Source organism: Dryobates pubescens, chromosome 42 (genome assembly GCF_014839835.1).
Source record: "Dryobates pubescens isolate bDryPub1 chromosome 42, bDryPub1.pri, whole genome shotgun sequence".
NCBI lineage: Eukaryota > Metazoa > Chordata > Aves > Piciformes > Picidae > Dryobates > Dryobates pubescens.
In genome coordinates, this window is record NC_071653.1 from 1,174,489 (window position 1) to 1,197,529 (window position 23,041).

Below are 23,041 nucleotides of genomic sequence, written 5' to 3' on the forward strand. Positions count from 1 at the left end.
CACTGTCCCTTGCAGCTGAGGAAGACATCCCTGGCTCCTGCACAGGCAGGGGGGATCAAACCTGAAAGAGATTTTCTCATGGTTTCACTAGCTGTGTGCTGGAAGAAAGAGGCAGCCCAAGAGCTTCTGCTCATCATCTCTCCACCTGTACTTGCAATGGAGGCCATGGCCATCACCCAAGGACAAGTGTTGAGGAATGGCTTGAATCGCAGGGGCATAGTTCTATGGAACAGCTGCTTGAACAAAGTGTGTAGGCCATACTCCATCTTAATGTTTGCTGCTCGCAGTGAGCAGATACGCTGATATTAGGGGATTACCACGGCCTTGAAGCCTGGAGGATGTGCTGGCAGCTGCAAGTGTGGATGGGGCATGGAGGGTCGTCGTGACCTTGGAGCTGTGCTTGCAGCTGTGAGTATAGATAAAGAATAAGTAAAACAAGTAGCTAATTAGAGAGGAATCTGCACGTAGACTCTAACTGTAGCCAGGCTGAATATTATGATGTAACCCTGGACTAATAGCCAATGAAATGATTACACTTGTGCATATTTAGATGAAATGCTATATAAGCCGTGCTTTCTAACAATAAAGTTGAAGCTTGCTTATCAATCATATTGATTGCTGCGAGTCTTTCCCTCACCCCCCTCGTCGATGGACTTCTCTTCCCGACAGACAAGGACAGCAAGGGCAGGACTCCCACACGTCCTCTATACCCAAACAGGTTTGTAGTGAATAGGTATTCATTTTCTAAGGTATTCTTTAGCTAATGTAAAGTTTTTAGATTTCTTTCTTAGACATAGACTACAAAAAAAAAAAAAAAAAGGTGTGAACAAAAAAAGGTAACAAGTGCAAAGAACAAAAAATTTTTAAAATGGTAAACAAAAAGGTGACAAGTGCAAAGAAAAAGTTTAAACACACAAAAAATAACAGGTACAAAAACTCTGGATACAAAAAATAGAGTAATAAATAACAGAATAAAGTACTGAATATCAGAATAATAAACAAGAGCAACAATAAAATAAGAATATTAAAAACAAAATAAGACAAACTAAAAAATCATAAGGATTGCTGACAAAATAGCTGTTAAGAATGTAAGAATTGCTAGTAATAAATAAAAAATAAGGATTATCAAGACTACTAGATTAAAAGAAAAACTCTATTAAAAAAAAAAAAAGAAGACATCAAGGAAGTTAAAATGCACAATAATAATAAAAGGAATGAATAGAAAAGCAGGTTACAAATATAATAAAAAGGCAAAAATAAAAAATAAGAATAGAAAATAGATTAAATGAACTAAACATGCAAAAAAAAAATTGAAAAATATAAGAGCAAAATAAAAGATTCAATACTAGGTTAAAAAAAAAATACATTAAAGTTAAAAATAAAAAGGTGATTAGTATAACAAATTAAAATACAGATTAAAAATTACAATGACAAAATACAAATAATAATTAGGAAAGTAGACAAGAAATAAATTTTTAAAAAACAAATGACAAGTAGGTCGCCTCAAGCCTTCTTTCCTGCTACCTGCGATCATCGCAATAAACAACGGCAGAGGAATCAAGACCATGAGGACACAGCATTGCCCATGAAGCTGAACATCAATCATCTGGGATCATAAACATCATTCAGAAGAATGTACCATGGCACCATGTGAATTAGGACTGAATATTATGGTTGTTTGATAACTTTGTCTTTTCTCTTTTGTTAACTAAGTGTGCCTCTGAATGCAGACATCCTAGGAGGTAAAGTTTCATCTTTACATTTCGCCAAACAAAAATTGAACCAAAACAAAATCAAAACAAAAAAAAAAAAAAAAAAAGGGGGGGGAATAGAGAGAATCCCCCCATAGCAGAAAAAAAAATAGCTCATGGTAACCCTAGAGATGCTGTAACCCTAGAAACATCAACCCTAGAAGTGCTGTAACCCTCTCACCACAAGACACACAGCACAACTGTCATGAAATGACAACCAGCAAACCTGCTTAGCACTGACCTCAACGACTGTCACGATGACCCAAGATGTCAACAGAAAGCATCTAACTTCTGAGTGTCATGACTGCTTAACTGTTGCATGGATGTTAAGAGATTGGAATTACTAGGATGAGCAAAAACACGTTATTTTGTGTAATTTTATATTGGGCAAAGCAATGAAGCTTTTTGGTCTTGCTGTTTGCCTGCAGATTTCTGCCTGTGAAGCTAGAGCCTGGCCAGATCTACCTTTACAGATTAAAGAAATCTTGCTACCATTAAACAATTGATGATTCTTGACCATCCTAGAGAAAATAAGAATGCAACATACCCCTAAAGCAGATTGTAAAAGATAGTGCTAAGGATTGCATTTGTGTCTTAATGTCTGTGTGCAAGCTGTTCAGGCATAATCAAGTCTTCTCTGTCTACAAGAGGAGTGAAATGTAAAGATCGGAACTGTTAAGATCTAAGTTCTTCTTTACAATGTTTGTTATCTTTTACCATGTATTATGCTAGTTCTGTTAGAACATTGTAACTAGTTTAACTTAAGCTTTGTGCCTTGTATCAGTCTGTTAGACATGCTGTGTTATGGAACTTTTGTTTTTGCTATATAGCTTAGTTTTAATTTGTTTGCTTTTGTATATGCAAGTAATATCTTGTATAAGATGAGAACAACTCTTATGACCAAATGCCAGCAAAGAGTAGTGTGAGCAATCTGGCAGTGTAGGCCTAGAGCCTGATTGACAAAAGAAGCTTTTAGGTTTTTAGGTATCATTGTATTAATTTTGAATATTGTTAAACTTGTGTATAATTGTATCACGCAAAGTGACAAAGGATAACCTCCAAGGCCTTATTTGTACAAAAGAAAAACGGGGGAATTGTTGAGGAATGGCTTGAATCGCAGGGGCATAGTTCTATGGAACAGCTGCTTGAACAAAGTGTGTAGGCCGTACTCCATCTTAATGTTTGCTGCTCGCAGTGAGCAGATACGCTGATATTAGGGGATTACCACGGCCTTGAAGCCTGGAGGATGTGCTGGCAGCTGCAAGTGTGGATGGGGCATGGAGGGTCGTCGTGACCTTGGAGCTGTGCTTGCAGCTGTGAGTATAGATAAAGAATAAGTAAAACAAGTAGCTAATTAGAGAGGAATCTGCACGTAGACTCTAACTGTAGCCAGGCTGAATATTATGATGTAACCCTGGACTAATAGCCAATGAAATGATTACACTTGTGCATATTTAGATGAAATGCTATATAAGCCGTGCTTTCTAACAATAAAGTTGAAGCTTGCTTATCAATCATATTGATTGCTGCGAGTCTTTCCCTCACCCCCCTCGCCGATGGACTTCTCTTCCCGACATCTGGCGCCCGAACACAGGGACATGAAGGCTTTATAGGAACGGAAGAGTATCCGATGGCTGCTTCAGCAGGCTCAGGGTCTACGGCTGCTGGAGGAAGGAGGAACGGGTGAGGCCGGAGTGCGTCGATTGGGTATTCCCAGGTCTGTGCAGCGATCGACGGGCAAAAGTATGAACCCGACGCTGGCGTAGGGGGTTCGTACCGTGCCTGGGCAAGAATTCACTAGGAGGAATTCTGCTCGCCATCCGGGTAAGGGCTACCGGCTCAGGTTCAAGGCTGCACTTAAGGAAATAATTAGGAAGGAAATCCCCCGGGGGTATGGAGAGCGAAGTAGCCCTTTTAATATTTCCTTGAGAAACGAGGCTTGCTTTATTTAGAACAATTAGGGAAGTCTGTGACACAGAAGAGCTTTAAGGACACCAGCGTGGAAGGACGAATACTGCTGATTATGGAAAAAGAGGTAGAGTTCTCATTGCTTCATTGTTTTTTAGAAAAACAAAAGGCAGACGTATCGTCTAAGATAGTTATTGGGCTTAGTTATTTTGATGAAATTTGTTGGAGAGACTATGGAAACAGACTGTGGGACTGGGTCACTATCAATCTGCAAAAGCCGTGGAGAGAATGCATAAACTGTATTAAAAAATATAAGCTAGAACAGCGAATGGCTGCTGCAGTTGCAGCAACTTTGTCAGGACAAGAAAGAGCCCCAGTTCTATCTGAGTTGCAGCCGGACGATGTGTTTGAAAAATATCGACCGATCGACCGGGGCCGCCCCCGATACATCTTGCGGCGGCCACATCGTGTTTTGCTAGCTATCACTGCCGTCTGCACCCAGCGGGGAAAAAGCCGAGAAAAGGCAGCTCTCGGAGGACCACAACACCGACAGCGAGGAATTCAAACAGCGCCGACTTTGCTTAACGGCCTCTCTGAGAAACAGCGGAGTGCTTGGGGGCTCGCGGTGACGGCATTCTTACCACCGCACCCCGCCCGCCAGCCCTGCCGACCCCCGCGGATGCCGACGGCTCCGACCAAGGCAGTACCGACTGACGCACCACTGATACCGGCAGCACTGACAGCAGCAGCAGCCCAGCGGCGGCCGCTTGCCTGGCCCCCACCCTTTCCCCCACAGAGGCTCGCACCAGCGACCCCCCTTTCCCAGTGGCTTTAGCCACAACTCTGCTTTGATTTAAAGCAACAGTGCTAGTTTTCTCATTTCTGGTTGTAATGTCTTTCAGAGATTTGCTATTTAGAGTTTTGTTAAGTTTTGTAATAAGAATGATGAACAGTACGCATTTAGTATTTGTGGGTAATTAATGCATAGTGGTTGTACTGAGGTGTGAGTACTTAGTGATGAGTTCACCTTGTGAGATTTTCTTTTGGTTCGAACCTTCTTGTCTTTGTTTTTTGTGTTTGCCTAGGCATTTCAAAGGAGCTCCATGTAATATTGTAATAATGTTAAGGTTTGTAGTGAATAGGTATTCATTTTCTAAGGTATTCTTTAGCTAATGTAAAGTTTTTAGATTTCTTTCTTAGACATAGACTACAAAAAAAAAAAAAAAAAGGTGTGAACAAAAAAAGGTAACAAGTGCAAAGAACAAAAAATTTTTAAAATGGTAAACAAAAAGGTGACAAGTGCAAAGAAAAAGTTTAAACACACAAAAAATAACAGGTACAAAAACTCTGGATACAAAAAATAGAGTAATAAATAACAGAATAAAGTACTGAATATCAGAATAATAAACAAGAGCAACAATAAAATAAGAATATTAAAAACAAAATAAGACAAACTAAAAAATCATAAGGATTGCTGACAAAATAGCTGTTAAGAATGTAAGAATTGCTAGTAATAAATAAAAAATAAGGATTATCAAGACTACTAGATTAAAAGAAAAACTCTATTAAAAAAAAAAAAAGAAGACATCAAGGAAGTTAAAATGCACAATAATAATAAAAGGAATGAATAGAAAAGCAGGTTACAAATATAATAAAAAGGCAAAAATAAAAAATAAGAATAGAAAATAGATTAAATGAACTAAACATGCAAAAAAAAAAATTGAAAAATATAAGAGCAAAATAAAAGATTCAATACTAGGTTAAAAAAAAAATACATTAAAGTTAAAAATAAAAAGGTGATTAGTATAACAAATTAAAATACAGATTAAAAATTACAATGACAAAATACAAATAATAATTAGGAAAGTAGACAAGAAATAAATTTTTAAAAAACAAATGACAAGTAGGTCGCCTCAAGCCTTCTTTCCTGCTACCTGCGATCATCGCAATAAACAACGGCAGAGGAATCAAGACCATGAGGACACAGCATTGCCCATGAAGCTGAACATCAATCATCTGGGATCATAAACATCATTCAGAAGAATGTACCATGGCACCATGTGAATTAGGACTGAATATTATGGTTGTTTGATAACTTTGTCTTTTCTCTTTTGTTAACTAAGTGTGCCTCTGAATGCAGACATCCTAGGAGGTAAAGTTTCATCTTTACATTTCGCCAAACAAAAATTGAACCAAAACAAAATCAAAACAAAAAAAAAAAAAAAAAAAAGGGGGGGGAATAGAGAGAATCCCCCCATAGCAGAAAAAAAAATAGCTCATGGTAACCCTAGAGATGCTGTAACCCTAGAAACATCAACCCTAGAAGTGCTGTAACCCTCTCACCACAAGACACACAGCACAACTGTCATGAAATGACAACCAGCAAACCTGCTTAGCACTGACCTCAACGACTGTCACGATGACCCAAGATGTCAACAGAAAGCATCTAACTTCTGAGTGTCATGACTGCTTAACTGTTGCATGGATGTTAAGAGATTGGAATTACTAGGATGAGCAAAAACACGTTATTTTGTGTAATTTTATATTGGGCAAAGCAATGAAGCTTTTTGGTCTTGCTGTTTGCCTGCAGATTTCTGCCTGTGAAGCTAGAGCCTGGCCAGATCTACCTTTACAGATTAAAGAAATCTTGCTACCATTAAACAATTGATGATTCTTGACCATCCTAGAGAAAATAAGAATGCAACATACCCCTAAAGCAGATTGTAAAAGATAGTGCTAAGGATTGCATTTGTGTCTTAATGTCTGTGTGCAAGCTGTTCAGGCATAATCAAGTCTTCTCTGTCTACAAGAGGAGTGAAATGTAAAGATCGGAACTGTTAAGATCTAAGTTCTTCTTTACAATGTTTGTTATCTTTTACCATGTATTATGCTAGTTCTGTTAGAACATTGTAACTAGTTTAACTTAAGCTTTGTGCCTTGTATCAGTCTGTTAGACATGCTGTGTTATGGAACTTTTGTTTTTGCTATATAGCTTAGTTTTAATTTGTTTGCTTTTGTATATGCAAGTAATATCTTGTATAAGATGAGAACAACTCTTATGACCAAATGCCAGCAAAGAGTAGTGTGAGCAATCTGGCAGTGTAGGCCTAGAGCCTGATTGACAAAAGAAGCTTTTAGGTTTTTAGGTATCATTGTATTAATTTTGAATATTGTTAAACTTGTGTATAATTGTATCACGCAAAGTGACAAAGGATAACCTCCAAGGCCTTATTTGTACAAAAGAAAAACGGGGGAATTGTTGAGGAATGGCTTGAATCGCAGGGGCATAGTTCTATGGAACAGCTGCTTGAACAAAGTGTGTAGGCCGTACTCCATCTTAATGTTTGCTGCTCGCAGTGAGCAGATACGCTGATATTAGGGGATTACCACGGCCTTGAAGCCTGGAGGATGTGCTGGCAGCTGCAAGTGTGGATGGGGCATGGAGGGTCGTCGTGACCTTGGAGCTGTGCTTGCAGCTGTGAGTATAGATAAAGAATAAGTAAAACAAGTAGCTAATTAGAGAGGAATCTGCACGTAGACTCTAACTGTAGCCAGGCTGAATATTATGATGTAACCCTGGACTAATAGCCAATGAAATGATTACACTTGTGCATATTTAGATGAAATGCTATATAAGCCGTGCTTTCTAACAATAAAGTTGAAGCTTGCTTATCAATCATATTGATTGCTGCGAGTCTTTCCCTCACCCCCCTCGTCGATGGACTTCTCTTCCCGACAGACAAGGACAGCAAGGGCAGGACTCCCACACGTCCTCTATACCCAAACAGTTGATAAGCAACTCCCCTTGTCATTGTTAGCTGGAATGCAGGAGGGGGGTGGATGGCCCTTAAGGAGGGCAGGATTCGATAGATAAGCTTTGCATAGAGAGGAGGCACCAGGACCTTCTGTAAGATACTTCTGTTGTTCTTAGATAGATAACCTTGGTATTGATGGGAAGCACCTGGACATTTGAGGTAGAGAACTTTCTGCATAGAAGCCTGCAATGAACCCTCTGGAGACACAGAGGCTTTGGGAAGGATCCTCCTGTGCCCAGTGCTGTAATAAAAGCATAATATGAGAAACTGACTGAGTTTCTTATCCTTCTCTGAATGACTGAGGGCTCTCACAGGTTGATGCTGAGAGGAGTTAGCCAGGCCACACACCAGGGCTCTCCTGCCCCTCACACAGCTTCTTGCACAGCCAAGCAAGCTCCTGCACCAGGGTGTCTCTCACAGCACAGAGGTACAAGGCACTGTCAGAGACCTCCACTTCCTCCAGCTGCAGCAGGCTGTATTTCCCCGTGGTGTTCAGCAGCGTGGTCAGATGGCCGCTGTGCTTGGGGCCAGCTGCTGCCTGGTACGAGAGCAGCTGGGGAGCTTGGCCTTTCTTCTGCTGGTACCACGACAATGCATCAAAGTTAGGTGCCTGGTAAGTGCAGATGGTGCGGAAGGTTTCTTTCTGCTTCACTGTGACTTGTCCTTGCTGGGTGACAGTGACCTGCCCCATGGTGCCTGGAAGAGAGCAAAGGTCAGAGACTGTGGAGGAGAAGGTTTCCTCAGCACAAGAATGCAGATTCCCTCCCTCAGAGGTACCTCAGAGAGAGCTGAGCTTTCACCCAGCTCTTCCCTCCTGTCCCTTCTGTGGCCCAGAGTGAAACACTGCGCCCAGACAGAGAGGGACAAGGAAATGCCCCTTATTATAGTACCTCACAGGGGTAGACCTGGAGAGAAAGTTTTCACTCAGCCAGGGCAAGCCTGCAGAGGTCTGCTGAGGGGATGAGGGTGCCCTGGGCAGAAGAGGAACCATGCTTGCAGTGCAAGGCAGTGCTTACCCTGTGGTTGCCTCAGGAAGGCAGCCAGGAGGAGATAGGCGAGGCGCATGCTGAGACCCATCCTGCTGCGTGTGTGAGAGAGACTCCAAAGGCCACAGGTCCCAGCCAGAGCCCCACGAGAGCAGAGCTGCCGGAAATGACTCTGCCAGGGGCACAGCCACTGCCATAGGGAGGAGAAAAAGCTGCTGCTCAGCACACCTGCAGCGCCTGTGCTGTGGTCTCCTCCAGCAGTGACACATGTTGCTCCTGCAGCCAACAGCTTCTGCTGCTCCCTGGGGAGGAATAAAAGGGGGAGAGGTGACCAACCTCTCTGACATATTGTCCTCTGCATGCCTGCCTTTTGCCACCTCTCTCAGTAGTAAGAAGCCTTTGTCTGGTTTGTCTTGTCCTTGCTCCTGCAGTGTGTCTAACCCTATGCTATTCTCAGCACTCTTCACCCAATTTGCCACTCAGTCCCCTCAGGCACTGCAGGGTTTCCCCCTCTATCCACAAGAATTGATCTCAGTCAAGGTCTCTGTCACAGCACTCATCTTGTATCTCCTCTCCTCTCCTCTCCTCTCCTCTCTAAACCTCCCCTCCCCTCCCCTCCCCTCCCCTCCCCTCCCCTCCCCTTCCCTTCCCTTCCCTTCCCTTCCCTTCCCTTCCCTTCCCTTCCCTTCCCTTCCCTTCCCTTCCCTTCCCTTCCCTTCCCTTCCCTTCCCTTCCCTTCCCTTCCCTTCCCTTCCCTTCCCTTCCCTTCCCTTCCCTGTCACAGTTCAAGGCTAGTACTTAGCTTAGACACTGATTGGAAATAGGAATTTTCCAGAGACTTCCAGTAGAAACTAAATAATGTTTGAGACTGTACACACAATTTTAACAATATATAGGTTACTCTCATCAACTTGGTGTGTTGCTTCTGCCTCTCCCTGTGACCTATTTGACTGTGTGAGTGAGGTAGAAGCACAAATCATGGGAGGCATGGAGGGAGAAGCAGGCAAGTTCCATGCAGCTACCTATGGGGTGGGAAAAGCTGAATTTGTATAAGGCAGTATTGCCAGCACAACAGTGATGATGATTCAGATGGTGATGATATGCAGATGGCTGACATGCCCAGGAAAGACATTAGGCATGTAAGAAAGGATGATCTCAGAGGAGAAAGTGAAACAGTAATGAGTTGGTTTGGAGGGTGGTGTGACACAGGTGCAGCTGCTTTAGAAGTCAGCAATAAAGCTCATAAACAGTTGAGATATCTTGCTAGAGACAGTGGAATTGGTAAGTCCATAGGGAGTCCGACTGGTAAGGCAACCCTGTGGACATGCCTTTTGTTGGCTGTGCTACTGCAGTATCCATCTAGGCATGATTTACCATGGAGCCCTCAGACATGCTCCACTACTGAAGAGGGCATCAAGTGTTTGCAGGAGTTTAGAATAGAATAGAATAGAATAGAATAGAATAGAATAGAATAGAATAGAATAGAATAGAATAGAATAGAATACACCAGGTTGGAAGAGGCCTTCAAGATCATCGTGTCCAACCTATCATCCAACACCACCTAATCAACTAAACCATGCAACCAAGCATCCTGTCAAGTCTCCTCCTGAACACCCCCAGCGATGGCAACCTCACCACCTCCCCGGGCAGCCCATTCCAATGGGCAATCACTCTCTCTGTGTAAAACTTCCTTCTAACCTCCAGCCTAAACCTCCCCTGGTGCAGCCTGAGACTGTGTCCTCTTGTTCTTGTACTGGTTGCCTGGGAGAAGAGACCAACCTCTGCCTGACTACAACCCCCCTTCAGGTAGTTGTAGACAGCAATAAGGTCACCCCTGAGTCTCCTCTTCTCCAGGCTAAGCACCCCAGCTCCCTCAGTCTCTCCTCATAGGGCTTGTGTTCCAAGCCCCTCACCAACTTTGTTGCCCTTCTCTGGACATCCTCCAGCAAGTAGCATCCTTCCTAAACTGAGGAGCCCAGAACTGGACACAGTACTCGAGGTGCGGCCTAACCAGTGCAGTGTACAGGGGCAGAATGACCTCCCTGCTCCTGCTGGCCACACTGTTCCTAATGCAGTCCAGGATGCCATTGGTCCTCCTGGCTGCCTGGGCACACTGCTGCCCAGAGTGAATTGCTGGGCCCAGACAGAGCAGCAGAGGAGGGCTGACAGAGGTGGACACTTGGCAAGAGGACAGGAAGGCAAGAGGGCTGAGATGGTCAGGAGAGGAGCTGCTGCTTCTGCATCTGAGCTCTCCTGTTCCATCAGGACCAGCACCTTGAGAAAGCAGCTGCAAAACCACCTGTGTGAGCTGAGGGTTCCCAAGCCTGGCCCATAAGTGCAGAGCAGCTCCTGCAGAGGTCTGCTGAGGGGATGAGGGTGCCCTGGGCAGAAGAGGAACCATGCTTGCAGTGCAAGGCAGTGCTTACCCTGTGGTTGCCTCAGGAAGGCAGCCAGGAGGAGATAGGCGAGGCGCATGCTGAGACCCATCCTGCTGCATGTGTGAGAGAGACTCCAAAGGCCACAGGTCCCAGCCAGAGCCCCACGAGAGCAGAGCTGCCGGAAATGACTCTGCCAGGGGCACAGCCACTGCCATGGGGAGGAGAAAAAGCTGCTGCTCAGCACACCTGCAGCGCCTGTGCTGTGGTCTCCTCCGCTAGTGACACATGTTGCTCCTGCAGCCAACAGCTTCTGCTGCTCCCAGGGGAGGAATAAAAAGGACCAACCTCTCTGACATATTGTCCTCTGCATGCCTGCCTTTTGCCACCTCTCTCAGTAGTCAGAAGCCTTTGTCTGGTTTGTCCTTGCCTAGCTCCTGCAGAGTGTCTAACCCTGTCAGCACTCCCCACCCACTTTGCCACTCAGTCCCCTCAGGCACTGCAGGGTTTCCCTCTCTATCCACAAGAATTGATATCAGTCAAGGTCTCTATCACAGCACTCCTCTCCTCTCCTCTCCTCTCCTCTCCTCTCCTCTCCTCTCCTCTCCTCTCCTCTCCTCTCCTCTCCTCTCCTCTCCTCTCCTCTCCTCTCCTCTCCGAACCTCTCCTCTCCGAACCTCTCCTCTCCGAACCTCTCCTCTCCTCTCCGAACCTCTCCTCTCCTCTCCTCTCCTCTCCTCTCCTCTCCTCTCCAAACCTCTCCTCTCCAAACCTCTCCTCTCCAAACCTCTCCTCTCCTCTCCAAACCTCTCCTCTCCAAACCTCTCCTCTCCTCTCCAAACCTCTCCTCTCCTCTCCAAACCTCTCCTCTCCAAACCTCTCCTCTCCTCTCCTCTCCTCTCCTCTCCTCTCCTCTCCTCTCCTCTCCTCTCCTCTCCTCTCCTCTCCTCTCCTCTCCTCTCCTCTCCTCTCCTCTCCTCTCCTCTCCTCTCCTCTCCTCTCCTCTCCTCTCCTCTCCTCTCCTCTCCTCTCCTCTCCTCTCCTCTCCTCTCCTCTCCTCTCCTCTCCTCTCCTCTCCAAACCTCTCCTCTCCTCTCCTCTCCTCTTTTCTCCTCTCCTCTCCTCTCCTCTCCTCTCCTCTCCTCTCCTCTCCGAACCTCTCCTCTCCTCTCCGAACCTCTCCTCTCCTCTCCTCTCCGAACCTCTCCTCTCCGAACCTCTCCTCTCCGAACCTCTCCTCTCCTCTCCGAACCTCTCCTCTCCAAACCGCTCCGAACCTCTCCGAACCTCTCTGAACCTCTCCTCTCTGAACCTCTCCAAACCTCCCCCTCCCTCCCCCCTCCCCTCCCCTCCCCTCCTCTCCCCTCCCCTCCCCTCAAGTGGTGTTCTGCTCAGTTCCCTGAGTGGCAGGGGAGTACACTGAGAGGAACAGGAGAACCCATACCATCAACAATTGCTCAGGGGATGGTGACAATGGTTTCTTCGATCATGGGGCAACTTTTACTTCACCCAACCTGCTGGGTCCTGATGGGCTGCCTTTATCTATAAGGGGTAAGAGTCCTAGCACTATCTCCTTGGATAACCCTCTGTGAGCAATCTGCTGAGATCATGAACAAGTGGGATGGGCAACCCACGTCTGAGCTTTTGAGGAGAGGGCAGGAACTGCAGAGTGGCAAACCCAGAGGCAACACTACCACAAAGGAATCTGCCTCAGTTTCCCACAATGGTTCAGGTTGCTCAGCTATGGTTCTGACAATAACACTAAAGCCTGTGCCAACTGTAGATGCAATGCTCAGAATTAGAGGTGTCCTACCTCCTGCCAGAGGAGGAGTGGAGATAACAGAGTCTATTGGAAAGTGTCCATGAGGTGTCCAGAAGTATAGGGCCTTGGTTGACACAGGTGCTCAGTGGGGCCTAATGCCATCAAATTGTCAAGGGGCAGAGTCCATAGCCCTTCCAGAAATTAGTCATGGGCCTCATTAGCTGCCTCTGTTGCAAGCTGAAATAAGACTAACTGGGAATGAGTGGAAGAAACAAAGCATTGCAACAGGTCCAGATGCACCTTGCATGCTGGGAAGTGGCTTTCTGAGAGAAGGGCAGGTCAAAGATCCTGAGGGATACAAATGGGCTTCTGGAATAGCAACTGTAGAAATGGATGGAGGCAAATTAAAGCTGTCAACTAGTCCTGACCTCTCAGCTGAATCTGCAGCTGTGGAACAGCATTGTGAAGAAGAGGTTATTGAAGTTATTAATATGAAATAGGAATTATAAAAATATTATTTTCTTATCAAAATTATTAATAACCAATGAACCACTAATTTATATACATGTTCTAGTACACGTTGGTGAGATACATTCCATAAGTGGCTTAGTATGGTAATTAGAACTCGATTGAACTCTCTACAGAACTGTAACTATAGTTCTAGAACAAAGGGTGCAGTTCCGCCGCTTAGCCACTAGATGGCGAATCGACGGGGAGAGGGCGGCTTCTGGCTAGATACAGCCCTATTACAATGTTTCTGTGCGCCAGAGATTACTCTGCTAGACGCAGATACTTTGAACTGAGAGTTAGTGGATGGACAGCACGTGGGAGATACTCTGTAGCTGTTGTTTGTGGCAAGGTTGGGGTCCGGCAGACTACTGTCGCTGGACTGGTTCCTAGGCAACATGGACGGCGGCGCTGGGTGGCTGTCTCCTGTCTCTGCAGCAGTGGAGAGGGGAAAAGGAACCTGGGCTTATTTGGGAAGTAGGTTCCCCACACAGGACTCGGTCGGCTCCTTCAGACGATAGGGAGCGGTCCGGGTCGGGTCGGCCCGTGGGGCCGGCCCTCAGCGTCGGCTCGCACGGCAGGGCGGGGCAACGGTTCCCGATGGGCGGGCTCGGGCTCAGGCTCAGGCTCAGTCAAGTCCCTTCATGAGACAAGGTGAAAGGAGCTGCCAGGCAAATCCAATTTCTGGGAGTGCGCTGCCAGGATGGTCCCCATCACATTCCAATGGATGGCATAAACAAAGTCTCCACCATTGCAAATCCCACAGATAAGGACACTCTCCAGGGAGCAGTGGGATTTTGGAGACTGCACATTCCTGGAGACCATCTCTCTTTATGATGTGACCTGCAAGAAAAGCAATTTTGAGTAGGGTCCTGAGCAACAAGCAGCCTTTGACCAGATAAAGCAAGAAGTAGTCCGTGCCACGGGCCTGGGGCCTGTTTGAACTGGTCCCGACAATAAGAACTTGCAGACATGGCTGCAATTGAGGATGGTCCAACCTGGTGCTTATGGCAGAGAGTGCCAGGTGAGACACACAGACATCCACTTGGTTGCTGGAGTTGTGGCTACAAAGGCTCAGAGGTAAATTATACTCCAGCTGCTCTGGGACTGTGACTCTCTGGCACTGTGACACCCTGGCACTGTGACACCCTGGCACTGTGATGCTCTGGCACTGTGATTCTCAGGCACTGTGATGTTTTGGCACTGTGACTCCCTGGCACTGTGACACTCTGGCACTGTGACTATCCGGCACTGTCAAGCTCTGGCACTGTGAAGCGCTGGCACTGTGACACTATGGCACTGTGACTCCCTGGCACTGTGACACTCTGGTGCTTTGATGCTCTGGCACTATGACTCCCTAGCACTGTGACACTCTGGCACTGTGACTCTGGCACTGTGAAGCTCTTGCATTGTGACACTATGGCACTGTGACTCCCTGGCACTGTGACACTCTGGTGCTGTGATGCTCTGGCACTGTGACTCCGTAGCACTGTGATGCTCTGGCACTGTGACTATCTGGCACTGTGAAGCTCTGGCACTGTGAAGCTCTGGCACTGTGACTCCCTGGCACTGTGACACACTGGTGCTTTGATGCTCTGGCACAGTGCCTCCCTAGCACTGTGATGCTCTGGCACTGTGACTCCCTAGCACTGCGACACTATGGCACTGTGACTCCCTGGCACTGTGATGCTCTGGCACTGTGACTCTGTAGCACTGCCACTCTGGTACTGTGCTGTTCTGGTGCTGTGACTCTAGCACTGTGGCTCCCTGGCACTGTAACAATCTGGCACTCTGATGCTCTGGCACTGGGACTCTGTGGCACTGTGAATCTCTGGCACTGCAAGGTTGGCACTGTGATGCTCTGGCAGATGAGCTGCCAAGCCTCTCTCCATCGTTTTCCACCAGTCCTGTCTCACTGGAGAGGTCCCAGATGACTGGAATCTGCCAACGTGATTCCCATCCATAAGAAGGGCTGGATGGAGGAGCCTGCAAACTCCAGGCCTGTCAGCCTGACCACAGTGCTAGGTTAAATTATGGAGCAGATCATCCTGAATGCAATCACACAGCATTTACAGGATGGCCAAGGGCTCAGGCCCAGCCAGCATGGATTTAGGAAGGGCAGGTCCTGCCTGGCCAACCTGATCTCCTTCTATGACCAGGTGACTGCCTGGTGGATGTGGGGCAGACTGTGGATGTAGTCTGCCTGGACGTCAGCAAGGCCTTGGACACTGTCCCCCACAGCAAACTCCTGGCCATGCTGTCAGCCCCTGGCTTGGACAGCAGCTCTCTGAGCTGGGTTAGGAACTGGCTGGAGGCTGAGCCCAGAGAGTGGTGGTGAATGGTGCCACATGCGGCTGGCAGCCAGGTACCAGTGGTATGCCCCAGGGATCAGTGCTGGGCCCCATCCTGTTCAATATCTTTAAAGATGATCTGGATGAGGGAATTGAATCCATCATCAATAAATTAGTAGATGACACTAAGCTGGGGTCAGGAGTTGATCTGTTAGAGGGTTGGAGAGCTCTGCAGAGGGACCTTGCCAGGCTGGACAGATGGGCAGAGTCCAACATGATGGCATTGAACAAGTTCAAGTGCCAGGTGCTGCACTTTGGCCACTACAACCCCATGCAGAGCTACAGGCTGGGGTTGGATTGGCTGGAGAGCAGCCAGGCAGAAAGGGACTTCAGGGTACTGAACATGAGCCAGCAGTGTGCCCAGGTGGCCAAGAAGGTCCATAGCATCCTGGCCTGCATCAGGAACAGTGTGGCCAGCAGGAGCAAGGAAGTCATTGTGCCCCTGTGCTCAGCACAGGTTAGGCCACACCTTGACTCCCCTGTGTCCAGTTCTGGGCCCCTCAGTTTAGGAAGGACATCGAGACACTGGAAGGTGTCCAGAGAAGGGCAATGAGGCTGGGGAGAGGCCTTGAGCACAGCCCTGTGAGGAGAGGCTGAGGGAACTGAGGTTGCTTAGCCTGGAGAAGAGGAGGCTCATGGGTGACCTCATTGCCCGCTACAACTACCTGAAAGGTGGTTGTGGCCAGGAAGGGGTTGGTCTCTACTCCCAGGCAACAAGCACCAGAACAAGGGGACACAGTCTCAAGGTGCGCCAGGGGAGGTTTAGACTCGAAGTGAGGAGAAAGTTCTTCACCGAGCGAGTCGTTCGTCATTGGGATGTGCTGCCCAGGGAGGTGGTGGAGTCACCGTCCCTGGAGGTGTTCAAGAGGGGACTGGACGTGGCACTTGGTGCCATGGTCTAGTCATGAGGTCCCTGGAGACAGGTTGGACTCGATGATCCTCGAGGTCTCTTCCAACCTCAATGTTTAACAGCAAGGTGGGAGTCCAGGATGAGTGGCCTCCTGAGCTGGGTAATAGGGTCGGGGAGCAGTGTAATGCCCCAGAAATCCATGAGGAATTAGTCCGGGACCTGCTGAGCCACTTGGACACCCATAAGTCCGTGGGACCGGATGGGATCCATCCTAGGGTGCTGAGAGAGCTGGCAGATGAACTGGCCAAGCCGCTCTCCATCATTTTCCTCCAGTCCTGGCTCACTGGAGAGGTCCCAGATGACTGGAGACTGGCCAATGTGGTCCCCATCCACAAGAAGGGACGGATGGAGGAACCTGGAAACTACAGACCAGTCAGCCTGACCTCAGTGCCAGGGAAAGTGATGGAACAGATTATCCTGGCGGCAATAACTGCGCACCTGAAGGATGGCCAAGGGCTCAGGTCCAGCCAACATGGATTTAGGAAGGGCAGGTCCTGCCTCTCCAACCTGATCTCCTTCTATGATCAGGTGACCCGTCTGGTGGATGTGGGGAGGCCTGTGGATGTAGTCTATCTGGACTTCAGCAAGGCCTTTGACACCGTCCCCCACAGTAAACTGCTGGCTAAGCTGTCAGCTCGTGGTTTGGACCACAACACTCTGTGCTGGGTTAGGAACTGGCTGGAGGGCCGAGCCCAGAGAGTGGTGGTGAATGGTGCCACATCCGGCTGGCGGCCAGTCACCAGTGGCGTCCCCCAGGGATCAGTGCTGGGCCCCATCCTCTTTTAACATCTTCATTGATGATATGGATGAGGGGGTTGAGTCAGTCATCAGCAAGTTTGCAGATGACACCAAGTTGGGAACAGATGTTAGTCAGTTAGAGGGTAGAAAGGCTCTGCAGAGGGACCTTGACCGACTGGACAGATGGGCAGAGTCCAATGGGATGGCATTTAATAAGTCCAAGTGCCGGGTGCTGCACTTTGGCCACAGCAACCCCATGCAGAGCTACAGGCTGGGGTCAGAGTGGCTGGAGAGCTGCCAAACGGAGAGGGACCTGGGGGTGCTGATTGACACCCGCCTAAACATGAGCCAGCAGTGTGCCCAGGTGGCCAAGAAGGCCAATGGCATCCTGGCCTGTATTAGGAATAGTGTGGCCAGCAGGAGCAGGGAGGTCATTGTGCCCCTGTACTCTGCATTGGTTAGGCCACACCTTGAGTCCTGTGTCCAGTTCTGGGCCCCTCAGTTTAGGAAGGACATCGAGACACTTCAACATGTCCAGAGAAGGGCAACAAGGCTGGTGAGAGGCCTTGAGCACAAGCCCTATGAGGAGAGGCTGAGGGAGCTGGGATTGTTTAGCCTGGAGAAGAGAAGGATCAGAGGCGACCTCATTGCCCTCTACAACTACCTGAAAGGTGGTTGCAGACAGGAGGGGGTTGGTCTCTTCTCCCAGGCAACCAGCACCAGAACAAGGGGACACAGTCTCAAGTTGTGTCAGGGGAGGTTTAGACTCGAGGTGAGGAAAAAGTTCTTCACTGAGCGAGTCATTCGTCATTGGAATGGGCTGCCCAGGGAGGTGGTGGAGTCGCCGTCCCTGGAGGTGTTCAAGGGGAGATTAGACGTGGCACTTGGTGCCATGATCTAGTTGTGAGGTCTGTTGGAACAGGTTGGACTTGATGATCCTTGGGGTCTCTTCCAACCTTAGTTACTGTGATACTGTGATACTGTAACTTTAGTTATACTGTGATGCTGTGATACTGTGACTTGGGAAGTTACACAGAAGATGTTTAATAAAGGATTTCACATGAAGGGGTGTCTGTGGGGGGGGCACTCTGGTGATCAATCTCAGGGCTTCGCTCATCAACTGCACTGATCAGCCTCTGCCTAGGTGCAGATGCCTCCTCTCATCCTTCCTGTCCATTGCCTCCCTTTCCCCTCCTCTCCTAGTCCCTCTTCCCTCCCACCTATCCCCATGCACCTCAATGTTCCTTCATAAGTGTTGCCTTCTCCTGCAGGACCCATTCAAGGCACCCTCCTGTTCCCTTTGACACTTCTTGTCTCTTTCAGAGCTCAGCCTGAGCCACTGCAAAGCTACCCCTGCATGTTCCTAATGGACTTTCAGTCAGAGGCTGGAGAACTTTGGCTTCCCCCATGTGACCCTGAGCACCTTCCCAGAGATTAGTGACCCTGTGGGCTTAGTTCATCACTTTCTCTTTAACTTCATCCTCCCCCTGAAAGGAAAAGGGCTTTGATCTTTCAGTCTTGGTGAAGCAGCTGCTCTCCCTTTGCCCTCTGTTGCAGCTCCTCAGCTGAGCAAGCTCCTCAAGGCACTGAAAGGCTCCTGACCCCACAGAGAACTGAGTCTCTTGAAGCCCAGCCCTAGGGGGAACCCCATGTTTATTTCAGGCTGAGCCTCTGAAGTGCCTCCCTGCAGCTACAATAAGATCTGGCACACCACAGGTGTTGTGCCCAAAGCCATAGGAGTCATGCTGGGGACAAGCCCAACCATCTCCTTCAGTGCCTGCATGTTCTCTCTTCTCTCCCTAGGCTCCACTGAGTGTGTTCTCCTGTCTGCCATGGCCCAGGACTGCTACTTAGCCATCTGCTGCCCGCTGAGGTCCAGCTCCCTGCTCAGCAGTGTCCTGTCTGCTGGGCTGGCACTCAGCTCCTGGCTGGGAGGCTTTCTGGCCATCTCACTGCTGGCCTTGCTGACATCCAGGCTGATGGTCTGTTGGCCACATCTCATCAATCATTTCCTCTGCGATATCGATTCCTGCCTTGCCCTCTCCTGCAGTGGCACGTGGCCTGTGGAGCTGGCAACCTTCCTTGTCTCCATCCTAGTTGTGGTGGCTTCCTGTGTGCTCACCCTGCTCTCCTACCTGTACCTCATCTCTTCCATCCTGAGGATCCAGTCAGCCCATGGCCGCAAGAAGCCTTTTCGACTTGCTCTGCCCATCTCAGTGTTGTCTCCATCTGGTTTGGCTCCGGCATGTTCCTGTATGTCAAGCCATCAGCCCACAGCTTCCTGGACCTGAACCAGGTCCAGCACCACCTTGAACACAGTTGTCACTCCTGTGCTGAACCCCTTCATTTACACCCTCAGGAACCCCAAAGTGAAGCAAGCCTTGTGGAGGGCTTTACAGAAGAAATGAAGTGGCTTTTTGAGGAGCCTCAGGCACAGCAAAGTGATTCAGCCCCTCTCTCCCACAACTTCTACCCTGCAGAACTTCCTCCCTACAAGTGTAAGTGCTCCTGGGCATCACAGGGAGGGCAAAGCCCCCAGTTCCCCAGTCAGCTCACCTCACTGGGCTCAGTCTTGATCCTAATGCTTCCACCACCCTCTGGGCACTCCTGGGGGAACTCACAATGGCTGCAAGTGAGAGTAGACCAGGGCAAAACTTTTCTGGAGCTTTGCTGCAACTTCTTCTTTTTGGTTCGCAGCTTTTGGTCTGCTCCAACTTGCTATGCATATATTATAGAATAGAGTAGAGTAGAGTAGAGTAGAGTAGAGTAGACCAGGTTGGAAGAGACCTTCAAGATCATCACGTCCAACCTATCAACTAATCCAACACCACCTAATCAACTAAACCATGCAACCAAGCCCCCTATCAATTCTCATCCTGAACACCTCCAAAGATGGTGACTCCACCACATCCCCGGGCGGCCCATTCCAATGGGCAATCACTCTCTCTGTGTACAATTTTGACCTAACCCTCCTGCCTAATCCTTCCCTGGCACAGCTTGAGACTGTGTCCTCTTGTTCTGGTGCTGGCTGCCTGGGAGAAGAGACCAAGATCCGCCTGACTACCTCCCTTCAGGTTGTTGAGGGAGCAATAAGGTCACCCCTCACCAACTTTGTTGCCCTTCTCTGGACACGCTCCAGCAAGTCAACCTCCTTCCTAAACTGAGGGGCCCATAGCTGGACACAGGACTCAAGGTGTGGCCTAACCAGAGCAGTGTACAGGGGCACAATGATATCCCTGCTCCTGCTGGCCACACTGTATCCAGCTGTCCTGGGCACTTGGCAACTAGAGCTTCAGCCAGGCTCAGGCACCAGTGCTGTCACAAGCCTTACCTCAAAGCCTGGGCTTAGAGACAGAGCTCTGCCAGGTTCTGAAGTCCTCCCCTTGGGCAGATTTTGCTGGGCATGTGAACTCTCTTGCTTTGGAAGTTTCACAAAATGCTTCTGGGGTTCAGAGGCTCTCAGGAGTCAGCTGACTGCTCCTGCTGCCATGGCCACTCTTAGTGCTCAGCCAGAACAGGGCAGAGCTGCAGGAGGGGCCTCACCTCCACAGGCCTTGTCCCCTCTTGCTGCTCACCAGCCTGGCACAAACAGGGTGGTTCAGGAAGAGCCTTCAGGTCAAGGCCAGGACTGCACTCAGTGACACAAACAGAGCTTTGCGCCAGGTTTCAGATCTCAACTTCTTCTTCTTCTGGCCTGCTGATCCTTATGCAGCAGACAGATGGAGAAAGGAGAGGAGCAGCAGCAGATGGTAAAGGAATGAATCATACATTGAACTGGAGCTGTTCCTCTCACCAGAACCAGAAATCCAACCAACAATGTCAACCCAAAGTTCATTAACCACCTTCCCCACCCCACGACTCCCAAAGCCTTTCTCATGGACACAACCCAGAAATCCAGGGACACTCTGCCAAACCAGTCTTGCTTGCAAGGCTGGGCACAGCTCAGCTCTCTGGCTGGCAATGCCTTCATTTTGGCAAGGGCTTCTTGAGCAGAGGTGGAAGTGGTGTGGGTGCTGATGCAGCTTTGACATCCCATATACCCCTGTTCCTTTAACAGCAGCAAATCTAATGCCAGCCTGTTCTGCAGAGTCATCTTTGGTGCTTGCTGGGCTTGTGAAGTCAGTTCCCCAAGGGCACAGCCAGTCCAACTGCTTCACAAACGCAGTTCCTAAGTCATGTTTGGCAGAACAATTTGGTGTCTTTGCAGGGTAACGTGGGGCAACTGTGAGTTCAAACATCCAAGAGATGAATTGCCCAGGGCTGGAATTGTTTCATACTGTGTCATTTCCCAGGTGACATCTAAATGACAGAGTCACAGAGTGACAGAAGGTTAGGTTTTGGAAGGCACCTCTAAAGATCATCCAGGTCAATCCCCCTGCCAGGGCAGGGTCACCTGGAGCAGATCACAGAGGAACACATCCAGGTGGGGTTTGAATATCTCCTGAGAGGGAGATGAATTGCCCAGGGCTGTAGTAATTGGGTACCTGGAGTTTGCCTGCTGTCCACACCTGGCTTGCTGGGTTGGTTGTGTGCCTCGTTGATGTGTTTGTCTCTGAGGGACACTGAAATGAAATCTTGCATTGAGACATAAAGAAGTAATTCTGCTCCCACATTTTTCTCCTGTGTCATATTCCAGAGTTAGGTAAGAATGAAGTTTCCCATCTGAGCACCCCAGGCTGATTCCAAAGGAGCTGTGCCACTGCTGCTTACAACTGCAATTGTCAGTGTAACTCAGAAGGGTGAAGCTGGGATGAGCCTTTGAAGATGTTCCAGCTATGGGGTAATGAGGACAGGGAAGGCCATAGGTTTCAGAGGTGTTACTCTGGCAGCTGGTACTATCACAGTGTTTATCTCCATCCTTTTGATGGGTAACCCCAATGCGTGCACAGATCTCTGATGAGAGTTCTAATGCTTCCTACGAATGATGGGATCTCCATGGCCAGTATCACAAGCAATCACTCTAGCAGAGCTGCAAAGAGGACTCTCCACCCCTCTGAGCAGTGGGCCAAAGGCAGGGTCAGTTCAAGGCCATCCCAGTGACAGAATGGACCAGGACCACATTAGGCTATTCCCCTTGGTAGGTGATATTTGTGTCTCACAGGGGAGTTGTATGCACCATAGTGGCTCCTGTGGGGTGGAAAAATTTGTCTCCTAGAAATGTGGTTTTGTCAAGGGATCAAAGGCAGGATCCGAAGGACTGGCAGGACAGATTGTGTTGTCTCCTTCACCCCTTCCTGTGGCATTGCCTTCAGGCCAAGGCACAGGCTTCGAAACTGCTTTGGTGTAGGAGCAGAGATTGTAATACCTGGTCAAGTAGACTTGCATGTCCTCATCCACAAGGTGGTGTTTTCAGGAAGTTTTGGAGGCTTTTCCAGGCTGTGTGATTTGATCCCCAAATTGTGTTCTCCCCCACAATGAGGATCTCTTTACTTTGAGCAGAACCCCTGTCATGGGCAGAAACAGTCAAGAGTGGCAGTGGTCATATTAACAATGAAAGACAGTTTTACAGGACACATAAAGAATTTTATTCCCTCTTTAGCAGCCCAAGGTAATGTCATACACAGCCCTTCATCTTGGTGCCCCTAAAGTCTCATGAAACCCTGTGCCGTTTGTCAGCAGACATCTGGGGTCTCATCTCCTTGATCCTGTGTGACCCCAAGGAGAGGAGAAAGGGCACCTGAAGCATCGCTGTGGCACTAACATGGACACCCTACAAAGAGAACAAACTGACAGCTACAACCAAAATGCCTGAAAGATGCATCTGCTTCCAGCTTGATTGCAGGTCCTGGGCTCCTCGGTGGTGAGCTCTGCCTACAAGAGAAGAGAAAAGAGGACTCAGCCCTGTGAGAACTGGTTTCAACAGAAGGCTGATTCAGCACCTGTTAACTTTGTGCTCCTTCCCATGGGTGGCAGTGGCCAGCCAGGCACAGAGATGAAG

At 48.5% G+C, this 23,041-nt stretch overlaps 1 protein-coding gene and 1 gene segment (V, D, J or C); one reads left to right on the plus strand and one right to left on the minus strand.

The window, feature by feature from the left end:
• Positions 1 to 3,399: 3,399 nt before the first annotated feature.
• Positions 3,400 to 8,539, minus strand: LOC128899270 (T cell receptor alpha variable 1-1-like). The segment is given in 3 exon segments: positions 3,400 to 3,533; positions 7,823 to 8,170; positions 8,491 to 8,539. Coding segments are annotated over 3 exon segments (531 nt in total).
• A 6,913-nt stretch (positions 8,540 to 15,452) lies between these two features.
• Positions 15,453 to 19,511, plus strand: LOC128899271 (olfactory receptor 6F1-like). Its single transcript, XM_054177654.1, is given in 4 exon segments — positions 15,453 to 15,478; positions 18,794 to 19,290; positions 19,293 to 19,408; positions 19,410 to 19,511. Coding segments are annotated over 4 exon segments (741 nt in total).
• Positions 19,512 to 23,041: the final 3,530 nt, after the last annotated feature.